We start from the raw sequence: 21848 nt of genomic DNA on the forward strand, positions 1-21848 counted from the left end.
TTGGCGGCAGAGGCAGCAAGTTATTTAAAATCAATTCTGCTTACGCTGCCAATTCCAACACCTACGATTACAATTAATATTAATTTCATTATTTCGTCGGAACTCATATTAAAGTCAAAAAATCAACAACGCACCATAAATCCAATAAAACAGAATGAATATTTTTCAACTTTACCTCCATAACAATTTTAAAAATATAACTACGCGTGTTTGAGTAGACCTTTTTACCGCTAACGTTTAGATGAAATATTTTAAATGTTTTTATCTGTGTAGTTATATTTATAATTTAAAATTATAAAATTATAGAGTGTATTATTTATTAAGTTCATGTTGATTTTATATAAATAAAACTGCAAATTATAGCAAACATTGTTTTTTGTTTTTTTTTAATAGGCGTAGTGGCAGAGTGTCATTACGAGCCATAAAGCAAATACTGCCTCTAGTTTTTTTTTTATGGATGAATGCCACGATGCTGTGTCACAAATATCTGTGAAATGAAAATTAAAAAAGAGGACTTTGCCGGCCTAGGCCTGCAAGATGTGTATGAAATTCCATTAACGACCTTTTGTCCTAGCCGCACCTGAAACGTCATACTTCGCAGCCTATTATAAGGAACATAACATCAATATTTCATTGCATGTTTGAGAAAATTATTATTTCTGGCACATAGGTCAACCACAATGGTTGAATCATTATTTGTAGTCTCTTTTGATCATATCAGAAGTGTTTTCTAATAATTCTTACTAGCAGGTGTCTATTCAAAATAATCACTCCATGCTTTACTGAAAGTTAATTCCTGAATAATATAGTTTGAGCCTAGATTTGTGCTCTTCCATTTGTGGCATGACTACTGGATATGTTTATTCTTGCACATGTGCAGAAACAATAAAAAAACATTGTTTTCTTTCGGTCTGTTCCCACTATTTTTAATTCTAATAACTATTGAATTTCTTGCATAGTCTTTTAATATTTTAAATGTGGTTTTAATTATAAAAAAAAGTTTTGTATAGTAGTACATAAGGTGGAATGCTATAAATATAAATAATTGCCTTTAGAAGTTTAGATACAATAAAATCCTCAGTCGAAAAATTAACTAAGTAACAATCAAAATAAAGACAAAATTAGTAGGAACAGCAGACTTTTCACAAAATAGTGTACTTACATTGATTATTTTACAGAGTTTCACAGTATGGACAAAGAAATGATACGTCCGTATCAATGAGATTAGAGCAAGAGCGACTTGTTTTATTTAGATTCACAATACGAGACTTTTGGAAAACGATAGATACTTTTGTTCTAATACCTTATGTCAGTTTTACATTATCCTTTCTCCGTGATATGCCCCTTAGTGATCTACAACCGAGTCGACAGCAACACAGGGTTCAGTAGTTAATGTTGTAAATTGATGGTGTATTATTATAGGTATCTCTACTTAATCAGATTTTTTCTTAAGGTACAGCCACAGCCATACCACGTAACAATACACCTATAACAACTATTTGAACTACCGAAACCCTCCTAACCACTCAACCGTCCGGCCCGCGAGACTGTTTTCCTGTCAACCGTCCGAGTTTTTTTAGCGACGCACGCCCCGCGCAGCGCATTCACAACTTTCTACAAAAATTATAACTACACTGCCATCTAATTTTTTTAGAGCTAACTATTTAGTTAGGCTACGTTGTCGCATCAAGAGAATTAGTAAATAATGCCGAAATATTCCGTTAGATGGCTCTGAAATCAATTCATTCTTCCACCCCTTTGGATAGTAAGGTTCCCGCGGACGGTTAAGAGCATATTTTTTTCGGATACTATGCTATCGTCGGACGGTCAAGTGGAGGGCGTCCGTGTCGCGTGGGCGGGTGCACTTTGCGGGTGGCTGCACGCGGTTGCCATTGTAGGTAGAATCTGTCGCACGCGCCCGCAGTAGTAATACTTAGACCAAGAAATGTCTGCAAGTACAACGCAGTTCACACGTCAAGCTTCTATAAAATTATGACGTATAAATAACACTTGCACTGCGTATGCTATTAAAATTTTTGTAGACTTCTCTTGGTCTAACTCTAGGCAACGCTCATACTATTTTGCGTTAACCGCTCACCCGGTCCGTGCAACCGCGCCAGCTAGCAGATGTCCTTTTATGCCCCCAGTTATCAACTATATTTCTCCTAGGTGAAATATGAGTGGACTCATTTTCCGTTGAAATATTTAGGTGTGGACACATTTTCCGTTGAAATATGATGTCCCTTTATGCCCCCAGTTATCAACTATATTTCTCCTAGGTGAAATATGAGTGGGCTCATTTTCCGTTGAAATATTTAGGTGTGGACACATTTTCCGTTGAAATATTTAGGTGATCCTTAAGTAACAAAAGGGTGTTAAAAGTGTTAAAACCCAATGTCTAGACTTCGCCTCGGTGACAGCAAATTCTTAAAATGAAATCAACTCTGCATTCCTCAAACACTGGATAAGTTTCTAGACTTTCTAGCAGTCAACTGTAAGAGATTACCATATCATTTATAATAGGTAATTTATATAGTTTAAAAAATATCCATTGAGTGTAAATGTGGTGTAAAGAAGTGTAAAGCAAATTCGTGCTTTTTAGATAACTAATGTAGATGGCGCTGTATGGCTCTGTACATTATGTGGTAACTTGTCAGACGTTGACCACGAACTAAGTTTGGACTCTATATCGTACCAAAGCCGGGGGCACCATTTTTTCTTAGAGTTTATACTCGTACAATCAATTAATATAGTCGCACCAATAAAAATCTGCAGCGGATTTGATAGCCCACGCAGTGTAAGTGTTATTTATACATCATAATTTCATAAAAGTTTGACGTTTCAAATGACACTTGCACTGCGTGGGCTATCAAAATCGCTGCAGACTTTTTAAGGTATAACTATATTTTGGTTTATAAGCAACTTATTTCGCGCGCTTAAAAAGTTGTGAAAAAAGTAATTAACTGTAAAAAAGTGTTGCGGAGTGCAGAGCTTATTTAAAAATGCTTGATGTTGTCGGGCTAAGTTAGTTCCACCAGGGTCACTGCAGCCGCGACCAGTACTGCTGGGACTCCTGTCCCGGCACGGCGAGCGGGACAGACACGCCGGCGCCTAGGAGGCCGCCTAGCTCTGGAAAATTACAAGATGAGGTCATTAGTAGAGGTAGGTACAAGTTTGGTATACCAATATCGAGATTTACTTTGTTGCATGCATATGACGGGAAGCGCCATCTATTGAAGGTTGAGTCGAGTTTGCAATGTCCCTACTAGATGGCGTTAGTAGTAACAAACTACGCATACTGAGCGACCCAAAGAGGATCTTGGCTTCCGACATTAGAAATCACTACTCTTCTAATTTTGAAACCGATTAATTCACGCCAGTTCTATAGGGGCGTGCATGAACTATAGGGGCCAGCATAGGAGCCGTCAGATTTTTGGCGCGAGGCGTAAATGAGACGTTTATGCTTCCGATGTAGCCCACAAGATGGCACAACCTACTATGCACAAGAAAACGTACATACAAGAACGGTAGAGGGTAGCACTTGTTTTGGCAATGTATATACAAATACAAATACAAAATACAAATGCGTTTATTTCATTACTTTTTACATAAGTTCTTAGGTATAGTGTATAAGGGTTAGGTAGGTAATTAGTCCATCTTAGGTATAAGGAGTAAGTAGGTAAGTATTAATCTAAACATTGTGCAACAAATTGTGTAAGTAATGAAAAAGGTGCGGGTACAGCTTGCTGAATTTAAACCCGCCCATATGTATATGTATATGTATATGTATATGTGCACATGTTTCCGATACAAGCCAAAAGATGACAGACCCTCCAACGCGTACGGTCCCTAATGTCCCTATAGGTATCAATGCCATGTGGTGGCTGCCGGTATTCCAGTTCGTAGCGAGGCAGCCCCTCGGCCCACGTATAGATCTGACCCCTTGTAGAGATCTGACATGGTGGGACTAGCTACAGGTGGTGGGACAGCTATAATAATATGGTTGTTACCTGATGTCGGCGAGGGCTCGTGCTGGTACGGGTGGTTGACGTAATGCGGTGGTTGTCGGTAGCCGAGTTCATAGCGAGGGTAGCCGAGGAACCCGCCCTTGCAGAGCTCCGGGTCCGGTTCGCATACGGGCACGGGCGCTGGTTCAGGCATGGGCGTCGGTCCGTAGCCCATTGGGGTTAGCGGACTGAAGAAATAAATAAGTTAGTTTACAGGCAATTTAAAGTCTTTAAGGTACCATGCAGTTTATGCGTTTAAGAAACGAGTATGAAATAAAAAAACAGTCAATTGTAAGCAGTTTGGTAAAATAATTGCAATCCAAACTTTTAGGTATACCTAAATATCTAGACGTATTTTAGTAGGAAGTGTGTATAAAAATTAAATTAAGTTGGTATCATTATTTGTATTGGCAAAGGTAACATTCCATTTCTGACCGCAGCTGCACTACTGCTCCGATACGTCGATGTTATTGTCAATTTCCATAGTAAAATGAATGATAAGACAATGAATGACAGTAACGTCGCAACAGTAGTGCAGCTGTCGTTGGAAATGGATTGTCACCTTAATATGTACCTACATAAATAGTACCTATATTTGAATTTCTTCAATGCACCTATAGATAAGTACACCAACTTATTGGCGCTTTGAACACGATAACTCAACATGTTTAAGGTTAGCGTTTAAAGGTTTCAAAATCTGCTGCCATTTGGCTCATTGCGCTTGGTGCGCTTTGTACAACATAGTACACCAACCAAACCTATTTAATCCACATACCTGAAGCACTCGGAGCTGCACCGCTGCGCGCGGATCTTTTCAGAACATGTTAGGTTACGTTAGTCAGTGGTAGTAGGTTATTGCTGTGTAGTCATTTGACTTTTGAGGGGGTGACGGCTCTTCCGCATCCCTGCTGCCGAGCCTGCTTTGGTTCGCGCCCCTTGTGGTGACGGCTGTGTGATAGGTTAGGTTATTACCTGTAGGTGTCGATGTTGACGGGCGGCGGGTACTGCGGCTGCGGCGGGTAGCACTCGGGGCTCCGGCGCTGCGCGCGGATCTTCTCCTCGCGCCGCCACTTCGCGCGCCGATTCGAGAACCACACCTTAACGTCGGATTACGTTAACAGGGCGCGCGGGGCGCTAATCATACGTAGAGCGGATCCACTAGGGCAGCAGTCGGCAACCTTTTAGCAGCCAAGAGCCACATAGTAGTTAACGAAGTTGACACGGGCCGCACTTTGGTAATATTTGTGACTTGCGAGCAGACATTGTCGTTTGTCAATATTATATACAAAATAGCCAGGGTGGCTCGCGGGCCGCAACCGAGAGGTTCGCGGGCCGCCTGTTGCCGACCGCTGCACTACGCGAGATGCAGAAAATACTGAATGAAATGCTTTTGGTAAAAAAAGCTGACAGGTGTTTTAAATATATTTTGAGATATTTCATACGTACTCGTGATATTTAGTAATTCTCGTAAACTGAGCTGTCTGGTAACCCTAGGATCGTCGGAGTCTAGAAATAAACCTCTTTATTCTTGAATTATGAAGAAGAGGTTGATGATAATATTAGGTATTGAAACCCCTTCTTAGATCCGCTCTTGTGGAATAAGGAATAATCAAACATCTGTCTTATTCTTCGATGGGCAGATATGCATAATGTATTCCTGTGCAAAAGTGACCTCTATGTAATTTTCAAAAATACTTAATATCGCTAAATATTCAAATCAAATAATAAGTTGGATTATTCCTCATTCTTCAATTTATCTAAATATTTGAGTACTAATTTGAAATTTAATGAGAGATATTTTTCGATATGTAAGGTAATTGAATTTAAAAAGAACATCATTAGAAACAGACTGGGTAATCTTTAACAGATCAGCGTCTTAGTATCAAATTAAGGATTTATTAAGCCATGGGCGGCCAAGTCAGATTTTTATGTTATTTTTTTGGGAGTCGAACCCGGGACCACCATCTTGTGGGCTGTCAATCAGGCTAAAGTAGTCAGAACTCGGAAGATGTAAGTAAAAGAAGTCTTCTCACCTGTATCCTGGCCTCTGGCAGACCGATCTTGGCAGCAAGTCGCTCCCGTGCAAACACGTCCGGGTAATGCGTCCTCTCGAACTCTGAAATGTAAGGTCTACATATAGAAAAATATATAAAAACTAATTGCACATAGGACACACACACACACATTGCATGGGACACTCAGATAGGCCAGAAAAAAATGCACCTATAAATATGTGGTTGTGGGTGTGGATATCCTTTCGCCGGACACTTTCTGTTACCTTGCTGACACACGGCAACAACATAACTTTCTTTGTCCTCAGCAGAAGTGTTCTAAGGATTTAGATCATAGAATAACACCTATAGAATGAAAACCATCGTAATCTTCCTCGCGTTGTCCTGGCTTTTGCCTTGGCTCATGGGAGCCTGGGGTCCGCTCCTACAACGCCAGTAGGCACTATTTTTTACGAAAGCGTCTGCCATTCTGACTTTCCAACCCAGAGGGTAAACTAGACCTTATTAGGATTAGTCCGGTTTCATCACCGAAAAGCTGCTAGTAAATATCAAATGATATTTTGTACAGTCGCCATCAGATATATCAGAGCGGCCAAGGGGTTTACAATATCTGAACACGCACTCTAACGCCTTGACAATAGAGGAGTGTTCAGATATTTGTTAACACCTTGGCTGCTCCGATATATCTGATGGCAACTGTACATAAGTTCCGAAAAACTCATTGGTACGAGCCGGGGTTCTAACCATGCAGCGACTTGATTGCGCCAGGCGTGGCTCACTCCGCGATTTCGTCGCTTTGCTACAGGTAGCTTAAAGTCCATCCGTTCGACCCCAATTTTGGGGTTTGCCATAGGCCGCGCGTGGCGCTGTCGCCACCTAGCGGCCATATCTGTGCTGATCGTGACAGACGCGTTTTGTTATGAGAGCGAGTCTGTATCTAGTACTATTATTTATTCTGTGATTGCGCTAGGCCATCAGCGCTTCACCTATAGAGTGAAGATATTGTAAAATTACCGCGCTCCAAGCTGTCGATCTGCTCGTTAGTGAAGCTGGTGCGATTCCTCTGCAGCTTGCGCTTGAGCCGCAGTCGCGCGGCATCGTCGTCGGCGCCGCTCGAGCCCGCGTTGGAGTTGTCGCCGGACCCCGTCTCGTCGGAGTGGAGCCCTTCTAGGCCTTCCAGTGGCTCTTCTCCTGGGAAAGGAATAAATAACTTAGTTTTACTTTAGACTTCATAATAATATCAGATCTCATTGATTTAAACTTTCACGATTATTAAACATTATCAAACTGCACAACGGTACTTAATGGGACGGCGTTGTCCCCGTGTTCTCGGACCACGATCACCACCACGGGGAAAACGCCGTCCTCGAAACGTCGGAGGTAAATCTTAAAACTTAAATACGCGATTAAGTCCCGTTGTGTAGTTTGACAATATCGGATCTTATGATTAAATGGGGGGACAGCGCGTACGCAGTCCCCACTACCAAAAATTACGCATCCGAGTTATCCACATTAGGGATAATCGCAAGGGTCAACCCAACCGCAGTGCAATGGAAGAGTCTCGCCCTGGGGGAACCGCCTTCTTGATCACGGTATCCCCTATGCCAGGTAAGTATGAGTTCACAACAGTACGCAGCGAGGGTCGTCATTCGTGGAAAAATCTTAACACCGCGATGTACGATTCCGACGCGGAGAGCACAGCGACATCTAGCGGCAAATGTTAGAACTAAATTCCATAAAAGCCGAATGCTATACAGACAGGATATTATGTATAGACAAAGATATTATGTACATATAAAGAATCCTCTCTGTGTAGCAAACCGGATGTTTGAGTCGAATAACACGTTCTTTTTCTCGCTGCCGAGAAAGACGAAAATCAAAATTTCTTTATTCTGCTTCTCTAGATTTTTCGTTCTTCGCGGTAGGCCCTCTGACTATATGTGCCTTAATGACTCATGCAATCGTGAGCCGAGTGAACAATTGAGTGAAAAACCTCTAGTCTTGCATTCTAAATCATTACAAATAAGGTACAAGTAGTTTTTATGTCGTAATCAGATCCTAGACGTCATTTCAAAGGTCATTATTATGAAACGGCGGTAGTTCAAGATAGGATCAACTTAAACTCTCAAAACTTTTTATTATTGTGGAATCGCCAACATTTAACTCCATTTCCTACAACCTACTTAATCATAATCATTTATTTGCACATAAAAAGGGTTTTACATAAAGGTACATAAAGGTAGGTAAGGTAGGTAGGTAGGTAAGGTAGTCAAATATAATGTGCTTAAACCTCGCACTTTAAAATCAAACAATCGGCAAAACCAGTTCCGTGGAATTTGTAATCATAACACCGACCGCTATATCATCAAAGGCGAAAGTTCCAAACTTGCAAGTAATAATTAATTCCCGCAAACAAAGTCGATAACAGTTAAATTTATATGAGTTCGTTCCGTAGTCGGTTTTATCAGGCGGTATGGCCTGTAAATTTAGAACTTTCGCGCGTCGGCAAAATGAGCTACATAACTGTTACCGCGACGATATTTGTGACGTTCTACGGCAAAAGGTACCTTGTGGCGGCTGGTGCTTACGTCGCATAGCGCCGCAATAATATTGGAGCGGCGTTAATAATAGCGTAAGCGCCAACCGCCATAAGGGGTCATCCATTAATTACATCACATGTTTAGGGGGAGGGAGGGGTCAAGAAAATGTGACATATTGTGACATGGGGGAGGGGGGAGGCACAAACTTTGTGACGTCACTTTAACTTCATCAGTAACCGAAAATTTATTTAAGTAAATTATTTTATTCGCTGTACATTTAAATAACAAGTTTTTAAAACGATAATCGTTTTTATTCGTTTAATTTTCTGTCCTAAGCAGTTTTGGTTTATAAAATTACTAATATTTATATCGTCAAAAGTATTTTGATAAAATATTAATAATACTTAGGTACTTACTTAATTCGATTTGGCGATTTCGTCGAAAAAATGTGACGTCACACTAGGGGGGAGGGGTTTGCCAAATGTGACCAAGTGTGACAAGGAGGGGGGGAGGGGTAAAAAACCTAGAAATTCGTGTGACGTAATTAATGGATGACCCCTAATAAGGTACCTGTACCCGTGGGACGTCACATTTGGAGGCCTACTGTCAACCTCTTTGATCGTTTGTTCATCCGTCTATCTCTATCGCTCTTGTATATTTAAGCGATAGTGGTTAATGCTTCATAAATTGCGCCCATAAACATAGTGTTTAATCATAGTATCCGACCGCGTAGCCGCAATAAACCGGGCGTTGTTCCGTCGCTATAATCCTGAGGGCTTACCGTGACAGTTCGACGTGTTGCCTCTCTGTCGCACTTGTAAATTCGTACTTAGGTGTGACAGCGAGGCAATACGTCGAATGTGGTTCGCGGTAGGCCCTCTGTGCCGATGCCGTTAGACCCGCGCTGGTGTAACCGCGAAGGAGATTATGACAATTTGTCCTTAAATCTAGTTGTTTCGTCGCCATAATATCGCCCGTTTCGGGTCTAAGGGTGTACCGCGACGGAGATTATTGACTCAACCAACAACAAAACATTACCTACCTATGACTATGACTCAACTTAAACCTACTTTGTATCTTTAGGCAGGGGAGACCGAGGTGAGTTGTGACAGAGGAGAGTTGTGACATTGTCGATTTTTTGGAATCTATAACTAAAAACAAGGTCGCAATAGCGCGCGTTTGTTAGTTCAAGTTGCGAGCTAACAAACGCACACTGTTGCGAGCTCGCTAACAGTTATTAGATTCCAAAAAATGCGGGGGTGCGCGGGACGAGGTGAGCGAAGTCTCATGCCGTGATTGGTCCGTTCAAAGACACGGACGTCACACAAAGACACTTTTGACTCAAACATGGAGTAAAATTACCGTATGCGTGGCAGAGGGGGTAGCGCGACTATGCTCAGTCTGGAGGATGTTTTGTCTGTGGTTGAGAGTAAAAAAGGGTAGATTTTGTATACCCTTTTTTAAATACCCAAAGATACAGACTATAGGTACTGTACAAATTATTAATATGGCGCTGATGCATTATGACGCTACGCTACGCCCATTACGTTACGCCCATAGACAGTTTAGCTGACCGTGTAGCCTCAGTAAACCAGCGGTATTTGAACATTAAAACACTGATCTTGATTTGACATTAAATGCATCTTCTGTATTGTACGTAGCTAATTCAACAAAATTATCTTAGTTACAAAAATTCACCAGCTAGGAGAAGACAGCTGGCAAAATTGCCAAAACTATTATCAGTATACTTACATTAAAAAAAAGTAGATACTGTTTTTATAACGCGTTCAGTACAGTCAACAACAGAGCTATGAATACAGGCAAAGTGCCAAAAATATGTATACATGACCTTAATGTACAGGCAATAAAGTACTGTATACATATTTTTGTCACTTTGCCTGTATTCATAGCGCTGTTGTTGACTGTACCTACGAGCCGGAGTCTGAATGTGTCCAGAAAGTCCACTGAACTTGACACTTGCAAGAAAAGCGTTATGGGATCATATTGTTTAAACCTGAACGTGTCATCTCTACTAGCCACTAGTTTTCTTGGTGTGTTATGCTGCAGCGTAATCGTACCCTTGAAACGTGAAAAATAATTCTCAGTCTAATAACTATAATAAATAAAAAACCGGGCAAGTGCGAGTCGGACTCGCGCACGAAGGGTTCCGTACCATAATGCAAAAAAAAGCAAAAAGAAAACGGTCACCCATCCAAGTACTGACCCCTCCCGACGTTGCTTAACTTTGGTCAAAAATCACGTTTGTTGTATGGGAGCCCCATTTAAATCTTTATTTTATTCTGTTTTTAGTATTTGTTGTTATAGCGGCAACAGAAATACATCATCTGTGAAAATGTCAACTGTCTAGCTATCACGGTTCGTGAGATACAGCCTGGTGACAGACGGACGGACGGACGGACGGACGGACGGACAGCGAAGTCTTAGTAATAGGGTCCCGTTTTACCCTTTGGGTACGGAACCCTAAAAAACAATAATAGCGAACGATCCGTAGTTTCAACAGTGATATTTATATAAATATTCATTTTCTCAAAGGTTAACTGGAAGAGATCCCATACAAGGCAAGGTATTTAATTCACTCTGTAACTGTGTTTCTCGTGTTTTATTCCTATATACAATAAAGTACCTACCTATATACCTACATACATACATAAATTGACTCCGCAACTTACTAAAACTTAATTACTATTACTAGTCGAATTCCCCCAGAAACAAATAATCTCAGTACAACTGTATATAAACTTGCCGACATTCACAACTTCGCCGACAAATCATAACTCCTCCACACAAATCCGTTTCTAAACAACCGTCGCGATTTTTAATCTACAGAACCGCAAATTCTCAGGCAAATAAATTAAGTTAAAGTGTCAAGATTCCGTGGTACTTGTCTCCGGTGCGGGGGTGAGGCGGCCGGGGGGAGGGGGGGCGTAAAGCGCGTTCATGCGGAAACTGACGATAACGGGGGCCTACCACGTAACCCCGCCACGGTTAAAAATGTATGGCTCAATAATGGAACGGTTTTGGAATATCTAAAATGGTTTGTAGAATAAGTATTGTGTTAGGTAAGTTAGGACGTGGTTAGGATGCAGCTCTACAGAATACAGATTCTTATTCTGTTGATAATTTTAATTGTAAATCTTCCGTGAGATTTAAGTACGTATTTAAAGCGGGTTATCCACGTTTTTTCGATAAAATCTGACTCGACAAGATTGCAAACTGCGTCCAAAATTACACGAGTATTAACTTATTGATAGATAAATAATTTATTGCCACAACAATATCTTTTTAATCTTAATTGACAGACAGACATTTAGTCAAAAACCAACCACTTGTTTGTTTATCTCACGTACACGTCTTAAGGATGACGCTAGACCGGGCCGGGCCCGGGCCGAGGCGCCCGACATGTCATTCTCTATGACGGCTGATCGGTGATCACGTGGTGCTTCCCATAAAACGAGGCGCCGGAAGCTCCGGCTCGGCCCCGGCCCGGTCTCTTCTTCTTCCTCGCGTTATCCCAGCATTTTGCCACAGCTCACATAGGAGCCTGGGGTCCGCTTGACAACTAATCCCATGATTTGACGTAGGCACTAGTTTTTACAAAAGCGACTGTCATCTGACCTTCCAACCCAGAGGGGAAACTAGGCCTTATTGGGATTAGTCTGGTTTCCTCACGATGTTTTCCTTCACCGAAAAGCGACTAGTAAATATCAAATGATATTTCGTACTTATGTACGAAATATGTATTATGTTCCGAAAAACTCATTGGTACGAGCCGGGGTTTGAACCCGCGACCCGGCCCGGTCTAACATGAGTTAAGTTCAAGCACGAAGAACATAAACTAAACGACTAACCTAGTTTTTACAAGAATTGGCATTGAAAGTATGGGCAGTTGTCCAAGAAAATGGAATATCAAAGTAAATTGTGAGCAGAAAATACAGCGGCAGGCATTTGAAGGCGGAATACTGAGAAAACAGAGGTGTATATCAATAAATTGCCGAGTTTACTAATACCGTAAACTCAGGTAACTATAGTCCTTAAGTACAACTATGGTCCAGTTTTTAACGTTGATTCTTAAAGAGCCTTTATGGCCTGTACCCGGTTATATTGATTTCGGAGCTTAGATACACTAATGCTTTTTCTATTTCATATACCTTCTCAACATACTTTGAAAAATATTTTACTATAACTTGAATCTGGACCAATTGTAAACTGTGGATTAAAGTTTCCTGATTTTACGGTATCTTTTTCCCTTAAATATAACTCTAAAATTATTGATATACATTTACCACAAAGAACAAGCTTTTCAGAAATTTTCTAGTTCAGGAGTGGTAGGTATGATGGTATGATTGAAATATTTCATGGGTTTATTTTGCGCCTCGATGGATAACGTCTTGTTCGAGTACTTCGAACACTATTAATTTCCGAATGGTCGAATGGTGGATTCCTTCTAAAGAAATTCTTTTTATTTAATAAGCTTTACTGTAAGTACACATTTCATTTAAATCAGCTAAGGCCATATATTGAAAATAATGATATAAATAAATGTATATAGATACATTTATGTCCTATAAACATGTGTGATGGACTGTTTTTAACGACAGAGACTATAACCTCCTAAGGCCCAGCCATACAAAAGAAAAATCCAGAATTTGCCACTGAAATTTGAACCTTTAGTGCATGGAATAGAGTTGATTTTGGTTTTGTTTGAAAATTATACGAAACAAAACAAATGCGACTCTGTTCCAATTGAATATGATTTAAATCATCGAACTGAATAAGTACTATAGGTAGGACCTTGGACCTTAGGAGGATAATAAAAATATATTTTTAATGCAAAGAATCGTACCTAACGTAAATGTCGAACGCCAACTCGTGGTAGCCGTGCTTTTATTGATGATTTAGAAGTGGTAGTGGTATATAAAGGATATGTATAAATTTGGTTTTCTTACTTTCTTATTTATATCCAGCAATCATACTTACTTTGTGATAGGTTACAATTTTATTCGTTTGAGATGAGGTAGAAAATACGCAATTACATATATTGTTTCATTCGCTATTCACAACAAACTTTGATTAATTAGAACATATTGTAACGTAAACATCGCACTATATTTAACAATATGCGTTCTAAACAGTAAGAATCGAAAACCAATTTACGTATTCCTATCTCATCCCAAAAGTTGTAACACCGCCAATTTCATACCAACATATTTGACAACTTAATATACAATTTGAAACCTCACATCAGACGATGCCTAACGCTACGACATAGGGCATAAAATTCCATGAAAATGTATGACTTGGGGGTAAAATATGATTTGTATCAGGGGCCCATCTGTCAGATGCGAAACATTAATGCTACACGAAGGCGACGTAATGATGTGTAGATCCGTATCAGATAATGGACGTGTCACTATTTATGTCTACTGGGATGACAACAGATAACTGACTAATAAACAGTTGCGGGAAAAATGGCGGCGTCGGCGGTTAAATATGGATATTGCTAAAAGTGGCGCCCAAACGTGGGGCCACGTCGTGTTGAGTTAACTTTGTACAAAAGCTTGAAATTGGCTGTATCATTTCGTGACTACGTTATATGGAGTTAACGTTGTAGGATATACTGAGTATGTCCATGGGTATTGCTTGATGCTGTTTTGTTATTTCATATTTATGACATAATTTAGGTCAGACAAATATTTTTTTAAATCTAATAATAACATAAAATATGACTTCCTGGGAACATACAATTGAATATGGACTTTGCGAAAAGTGGCGCCCAACGTGGGGTATGTACGTATGTGGAATAATTGAATATCTTATTAATGCTTGGAATGACATTCATGACAACGTTTAAATTTGCGTGGACCACTAATGCAATCGATTTTTTTATATTATCATATATTATGATATAGTTTGGAACGAGGCGAGAATAACACTTAATTCTCAAATACGGTATATAAATAAAAACTGAAAGCTTTTTGCAATTAAAGAAAACAAACAACTTTGTTTATTTTCATTGTTTTACTGGCCTAAGTAAACATTTCGAAAGTATTCCGACATCGCATTATTTTTCCCGCTCAACTAAGATGGCGGTGCCAGTAACGGCGGCCTTATCGTGGAAATGTCATCGCTGTGACATGTTTCCCCCAGAGACGCCTCTAATACCTACCTCTGCATTTATGGATATTAACTAATATACGGAATTTTAATTAAATTTTTGTCTTTTGCGTTGAGTAGGTACTTATAATGTTCTTGTTTTTAAAATTAAGAACGGACGTGATATTGACGAAGCTCAGAAAATACGTGTTGATTTTATTTAATTTAACGATGATTTACGATAAAAATGTGTGGCAAAATTAATACTTATTGTGGTAGGTCAAGCAATAATATTTTACAGATCTACTGAACATAACGATAAATAAGTACCTAATAATTTTCTAGTAGTTTTCCTGAATTGAGTACTATGGTCCGACTTGATATGGTAGAGAATTATTGAGGGCGCAAATTTCTACGTAACTGTCACATTTTTTAAGTAAAATGCTTAAACATGTCAACAATTTGGGAAATTTGAAGTTCCATTTTATTTAATTTCTACTATTTTATATCGCAATATATACCTACTTCATAATAAATCATTGATAAGAGAAGTTTAGGTATAACCAATGAAATTCAAAGGTGTTACAAACTTTCCAACTCCATAAACCGGTTCACCGGTGTGCTTTCATAATTGCATAATTTTATTAAACACACTGAAATTCAAACGGCATTTATGAAAAACGATAAGAATTACGATTCCGGACACGCGTCCGCCATTTTGAGCGAGGGCTGGCGTCAAAAAGGTTGTATTTCAGTTCGAGTTCAACCACAGATAAGACATTTTGTCTATGGGAAGGGATACGCAGGTAACCGAGACGAGAGGGTGCATACTCAATGTGTTTAATGTTCATTTTCACAGATAAGTAATCAAAACGGAATTGCGTTTCAATGTACGCAGTAGGTATCTAAGTTTAAAGGGGTTTGATAAAATTATTATTACATAAATGCGGTGTACAGTTTTTAAGAGTGCATATTAATGTATTTGCAGGTTTAACAAAATTAAGCAGTTAATTTAGACTTTATTTGTAGGAACATCAAAATATACTACCCGTTCGTTACAAGTTGACTAAGAAAAGTCTGCAGAGATTTTGATAGCCCGCGCAGTGCAAGTGTTATTTTAAACGTCAAACTTCTATGAAATTATGACGTAATAACACCTGCACTGCGTGGGCTATCAAAATCTCTGCAGACTTTTCTTGGTCTAACTCTATAAAGTATTCACCAAACGAATAAAATACAAAATTTCTCTTTTTATTCATAATCTACATAACAATCACACTTTTTAAAATAATAATTTGCATACATCAGTACCTATATACATCCTAAAACGCCATTCTCATTTTTACCAACATTCAATTAAACCGCAACCACAGACAAAAATGATGAACAAATATCATCGATCCCATAGACACAGATAAAAAACGGGTTTGGGCGGAGTCGCGTTAGTGCCGCCCCGGTTCCTCCCACGCGGTAAACAACACATACTTGATATAGCGACGGCTGTATTCTGGCGGCGGTATAGTACTATTCAAATGGACTGCAATCTGGCTAACTATTTCCATGGAAAAGGTGCTAAATTCTAAAATATCATAGTCTTTTTTTTTCTCTTTATTTTTAGAGCTTGTCACCGAGGTATATCATAGTCTTGAATTTGAGTCTTTTGTGCTCAGAGAAGCTTTGTCAGATCGTGATAGTGGTGCTATTGCTTCTTCTTCTACCTAGCGTTATCCCGGCCTTTGCCAGGGTCCGCTTTCCTACTTGCTTTCCTCCACTTTGCGCGATCCTGGGCGTCGTCTCGTGTGAGTGGTGCTATTGCTTATGCTTTTTAAATTTAGAAAACCCGTAACGATGCGCAGCGTACCTTAATTATAAAAAAAATACCAGGGCCTCCCTTGAAAAAGTTTAGGAACTTAATTACATTTAATTACATATCTACTAGGGGGCTATTTATAAATTACGTCATTTCAAATTATTCTGGGCATCGGATGATGGTAGCATGACATAGGAGGAAAAGGGGGTCATTCGAAGCATGATTTTTGGACGATTTGAGGGGGGGGGGAGGGGTGTAATCGATGACGTAATTTAGCCCCTAGGTCTAATATGAGTAATGCAAATTAGTTGCAAGTAATCGATATACATTTGGTAAGCTAACTTAAAAAAATGCAAAAAGTGAACGCATTTATACTTAACTCGATAAAATGAATTGAATGCGAATGGAACTATTTGCGGCAGAATTGAAGACCAAGACGGCAATATAAATCTTCTATATAAATTTTGTTTCTAATTTATAATATTACTATTTCACTTTGTCACATGTCCATGTGACAAAGTGAACCTACCTATACAAATTTATAATAATTTTTTGTTATATATTTTTTTCCTATTGAAAAAGGCAGTCAAAATTCGATAATACGACAACACGTGCCTTATTCAATATTTTACTCTTAAAGTTATTTTTTTTTAAATTTATTGAGAAAACCAAACAGTCATATAAACATATCAAAAATACAATACAAGATGTACTGCAACAAAAGATACAATAAAAAAGACCTGGAGGTTCATAAATTAATGTTAACTGTGTAAGTACAATTATAACTACTGCATATTAATACCAGATAGAAAAAACTGCTATCAGTACTTAGGTACTAAAACAACTTACGTTTAACTATGGTTTTTAGACTAGTTTTTAGACTATGGTTATATTATATTACATTAGAAAAACTATTTTGAAAATAATACTTTATTTCATTTTGCTTCAAACTCCCTAATGTACCTAAAGAAAATATGGATGAACATTTTTCCTGGCCGATGTGACAGAATACCTTCCAACAAAAAAATATGGTTGTTTGTAAAGTCTGTTTACGGACGATAATTTTGCGACTTTTGCGTTATAATGTCATAAGAAAACGTGGCCGTAACGTTACCATGGAAATCTGTCCACAACGTGACACGTTTTCGTTCATGCTACCGGTGTTCATCGATTTATATTATAAGACGTTATCACGTCAAAAAAAAATTAAATGACCGACATTGTGAAATTAGGACATTATTTATTTATTTTCTTAATTCAATATAGGCAGGTGCCTAATACTTTTAGTCAGTAGGTAGGTAAGCATATCAAATGTTTATATAGTATATATATATTTTATAATCCTGAAACGGGCGTAACGCTTGCGTTATAAGACGATGCAAACAGATTGAAAATATCTCGAGTTGTATCTAAAATATGTCGAATAGGAACACTGTTAGGGTAACTAAGTACTCATCAAACCCATACGCAAATTAACACATGTATAATCGCGCAAAGCCGTAGACAGGGGTTTGGAGCCCTTTGCCGGCGTTTTCATGTTTTATAATCGTGTTTCATGCGTTATTGGCGCCCTTTGTGGTGCGCTCGCGCGGCGGCCGGCAATGCTGTTACATCGCGTTTATGGATGGGTAGATCAAACCTTGGTCTAGACTGCTCAGGTGAATTAGGATACACTAAAATACTGTATTTGGTTAACATTTTACTATGTTCGTTGAGGTGAAATACCTAAGTAATTATTACTATTATTAGGCATAGGCAATATAACTTTTTTACGTTTGGAGAAAATACATAAACAAAACCCAAGTACATTCTTTATTTTTAAAAGATTTTTTTTACGAATAAAATAAAAAAAATATAAGCATGCATTGTTTTACATAATAACGTGTATGTATGTCCCGTATACGTGTACCTCTGAAAAATAACTTTTTATAGATATTTAAATGAATATACTTGAAACAGATATTCAGCTTCCTAAATTCCTCAATATCGTTGTAGTACGGTTGTACTCTGTGTATTACAGGAAGTAAAAAAAATACAGGTAGGTAGGTACATAATTATAGTTTAGTTATTAAACTTAGCTGACAATAAGTACCTATAGTTTAGTTATTAAACTTAGCTGACGATAAGTACCTATAGTTTAGTTTTTAAACCAAGCTGACGATAAGTACCTATAGTTTAGTTATTTAACTTAGCTGACGAATATAATACTATACAGCAAATTGTAGTTCATTATAACCCCGGGTCGTTTAATTGCTCCCTCTGTACACAGGGTCGCCAAATGGACAGTTACACCACGTTCGACTAGGGGCCCGATTCGGATTTTGAAATAGACATCTATTAGATATCTTTTAGACATCACCAAGATACGATAACGATATGTTTAAAAGATCTAACCTGTCAAATTTGACATTTTCGCGATTCTCTACTCTTGAACGATTTCCACAGGATATGACTTAGAGATCCAATTCACATCTAATAGATATCTTACTCTATCTAACGTAAAAGTGACATTGGTTGCCCGAATCGCGCTGGAAAAGAGAACTAGTTGATATCTAAACGTATAACGTATCTAGAATAGATCTAGTACGTGTCGTCTCTTGTGAATATCTTGAAGTTCGAATACGGCATTAGGAAGGTCGTATCTAGATTACAGTGTCATGTTCATACGGCATTTAGCTTGGGTGTGGCTGTCATGTAATTGATCTGTTGCCGTTTTGGTGGTTTGAATCGTGGGGCTAATGCTAATAAATAAATGGGTTGTGTGTAGGTCTTGGAGGATATAACCGAATGGAGACGCATTGTCTGTAATTTTCGGTAAAAAACAGTCTGTCGATTTTTGCGGGAGGGGCACGCCAAATGTAGAGGTAGACGACGTAAAAATAACCATGTCACACAAACGTCAGTCCATGGAATGTGGATGCAATGTGTATGATCATAGAATTTCGACAAAGGGGAACGTTTGTTAATGGCTACTCCGTTTAATTATATCCTCCAAGGTATTAGGTACATCAACAGATCTAACCTACTAGCTAGTGAAGGAGATATGAGTAGATACATGAAATGGGTACCTATGCAGTTGCTACTGTTGCTATAACTATAGGTATGTACATGTACAAGTAGACAATTCGTAAAGCCGGTTTACAATGTTTTGTAAGTACACGACACAATTTGTATTAAAGCTAACTTTCCTTAGTTTATTCCTATAGTCAGAATCAGTAACGGTATCTACACATTTTTTGTCTAGAATATAAAGTTTCCAGTGCGTCACGCACAAAAAAGAATGCCGTGGCAATACGGAAATAATAATTATTATTTTCTTCGTTGTCTGCATCGGAAGGGCTGTAGTGTATATTCAAAGAAAAGGAAAACCCCCAAAAGCTTAGTTCTGAGATAAAAAGATTCGTGCAAAAAAAAATTGCGTTCCACCAAAAATTTTATATCATTGTCAAGGTTCAAGTTAGATATCCATATATTACAAATATCTTTAATCTTCATAATTCCTTAGTAATTAAAGATATTGCAAGCCTATCCAATCCAACATTTTTGTAAAAATGTCATTTGTATAGTCCACAGACGCTAAATTGGATTAGTCCATCAGAATGCACGTGCATACTTCCAGTGGTCAACTCTACCTCAAATAGCCCCTAAATAAAAATGAGCTCTAAACCTCTGTCAATCGAAATTAAACTAACGTTCATCAAACAAAATTTAAATCCATTTAACCAACCATAATTCTGAATCAAAATACCTAACCAATATAGCTACGTATCTATATGTACATATAAACCAGTATATGGATGCCAGGGATGCCCCTTTGATGTGCTTGTACCTACTGTTCGATAGTTATACGTGTGTATACCCTTCTATTTTGGTTGTCTTAGCGTTTGGGCATAAAGGGTGAAACGGGCTAGGTTTTGTTTTAGACGGATATAAAAGGTGTGCTGAGGGATTATGGACTTATGAATTGTGATCCTTTTCGTTTTATCTATGTGACGGTTTTGTAAATCTATTTACAAATTTGTAAGTATGCATATATTATTTCCCTTTCGGTTATTTACTTAAAGTTTACCTAGCTAGCACCTATCATATCAGCTTAATATATTTGGGAGAAGTATTTCATACAGAACAACTTTACTTTAGTTTTTCAATTTCACTATGCCACAAAACATGTGTACCACGTTTTTTTCGTAACGTAAAGTAATCATAATTTTCGTTTTATTTTGTATGATGTTGTAGATTAAATAATATGTGTTTCAGATAACTATTATAAATTCTACAAGCAATACAAAATATGTAGTGATGAATAAAATAAATCCAAAATGAGACTGCTAGGTATTTCAAAGAAGATCATAATTACCTAAAGGAATGTTTCCAAGAACGCAAACAAATACTTAAATTGATATTACCTATTCTACTTTAGACTAATATCTGCAAAGAAATTTGCTACAACTTAAGCTTTAAGTTCAAATAGAATATTACTGGTACTGAAATTATCTATTTTTAGTATGTCCGTTCGACTAGAAAATAGCCTCAAAGAGTAGGGTGATTATGTGGGAGCTGTCTGTGTCCCGTCTGTGCAACTACAGAACTTGCACCATCCTACTAACCCGGGGTTAACTGGTCAAACCTTTAACCCAGTGTCAAATTGTACTGGTAACTATGTTAACTCCAGGTTTAACCGGTTAACCCTGAGTTAGTGAAGTTTTGTGCAAATATTAGTATAAGATTAAAACTAATTGCTATACCCTGTCCGGGTTCATGTTCACATATGTGTGTACCTTGTATACTTATAATGTTGTACATGATTGCATTGATTAAATGATTAAATATCCAGTTTTTACAAGCCTCTGCTACTTTGTGGTACCTACCGAATTTCTCCTAAAGTGCGATTTGAAGAGCGAAGCGATTTTTTGGCGGCGCTACTTTTCATACCTGGAGTGATTATTAAATTCTTATTTTGTTGAGGTATATTTTTTGGTTACATTAGGATTTTTTTGCTGTTTTCAAGAGCTCCTCATTCTGGGCGGAGTAAATACGAAATCAAGACTTATCCCAAAAAAGTCTGAAATTTTCCGTTTAGTTACCAAAATACCATACGTTTTCGTAACTCAGAAGGAGATTTTTGGGACATACAGTGAAATTGCACTTATATTGAGCAGAATCAGCAGCTTTACCGAAACCAAATTTTACTGAAATCTGACGAAGAAAAAACGACATCAAAACAAAAATCCTTGAAAGAACCTTGATCATTAAGTAGGTAACCAAAACAAGTACCTATCATCAAAATTACGATAATACAGGAAGTTGCCAAGAAAAAGCGGCCATATTTCCCCAATCTATAGCGGAATATAGAATATGTCCTAAG

The 21848-nt window shown here is 38.3% G+C and overlaps 1 protein-coding gene and 1 non-coding gene across 2 annotated transcripts in view; both read right to left on the reverse strand.

Moving 5' to 3' along the window:
- Positions 1-2979: 2979 nt before the first annotated feature.
- LOC134670945 (paired box protein Pax-6-like) overlaps positions 2980-21848 on the reverse strand; it is a 53617-nt gene continuing 34748 nt past the window's right edge. The window contains exons 5-9 of the mRNA XM_063528778.1: positions 7034-7210; positions 6041-6123; positions 4980-5104; positions 4011-4195; positions 2980-3129 (exon numbers count right to left, since the gene is read on the reverse strand). Coding sequence (XP_063384848.1) covers positions 3041-3129; positions 4011-4195; positions 4980-5104; positions 6041-6123; positions 7034-7210 — 659 coding nt within the window. The 3' untranslated portion in view covers positions 2980-3040. The remainder of the gene's footprint in view (positions 3130-4010; positions 4196-4979; positions 5105-6040; positions 6124-7033; positions 7211-21848) is intronic.
- On the reverse strand, positions 7474-7635 carry LOC134671018 (U1 spliceosomal RNA). Its single transcript, XR_010099159.1, has one exon. It is a non-coding gene; the product is annotated as a U1 spliceosomal RNA (small nuclear RNA).

The sequence above is a fragment of the Cydia fagiglandana genome, chromosome 14 (genome assembly GCF_963556715.1).
Source record: "Cydia fagiglandana chromosome 14, ilCydFagi1.1, whole genome shotgun sequence".
Taxonomy (NCBI): Eukaryota; Metazoa; Arthropoda; class Insecta; order Lepidoptera; family Tortricidae; genus Cydia; species Cydia fagiglandana.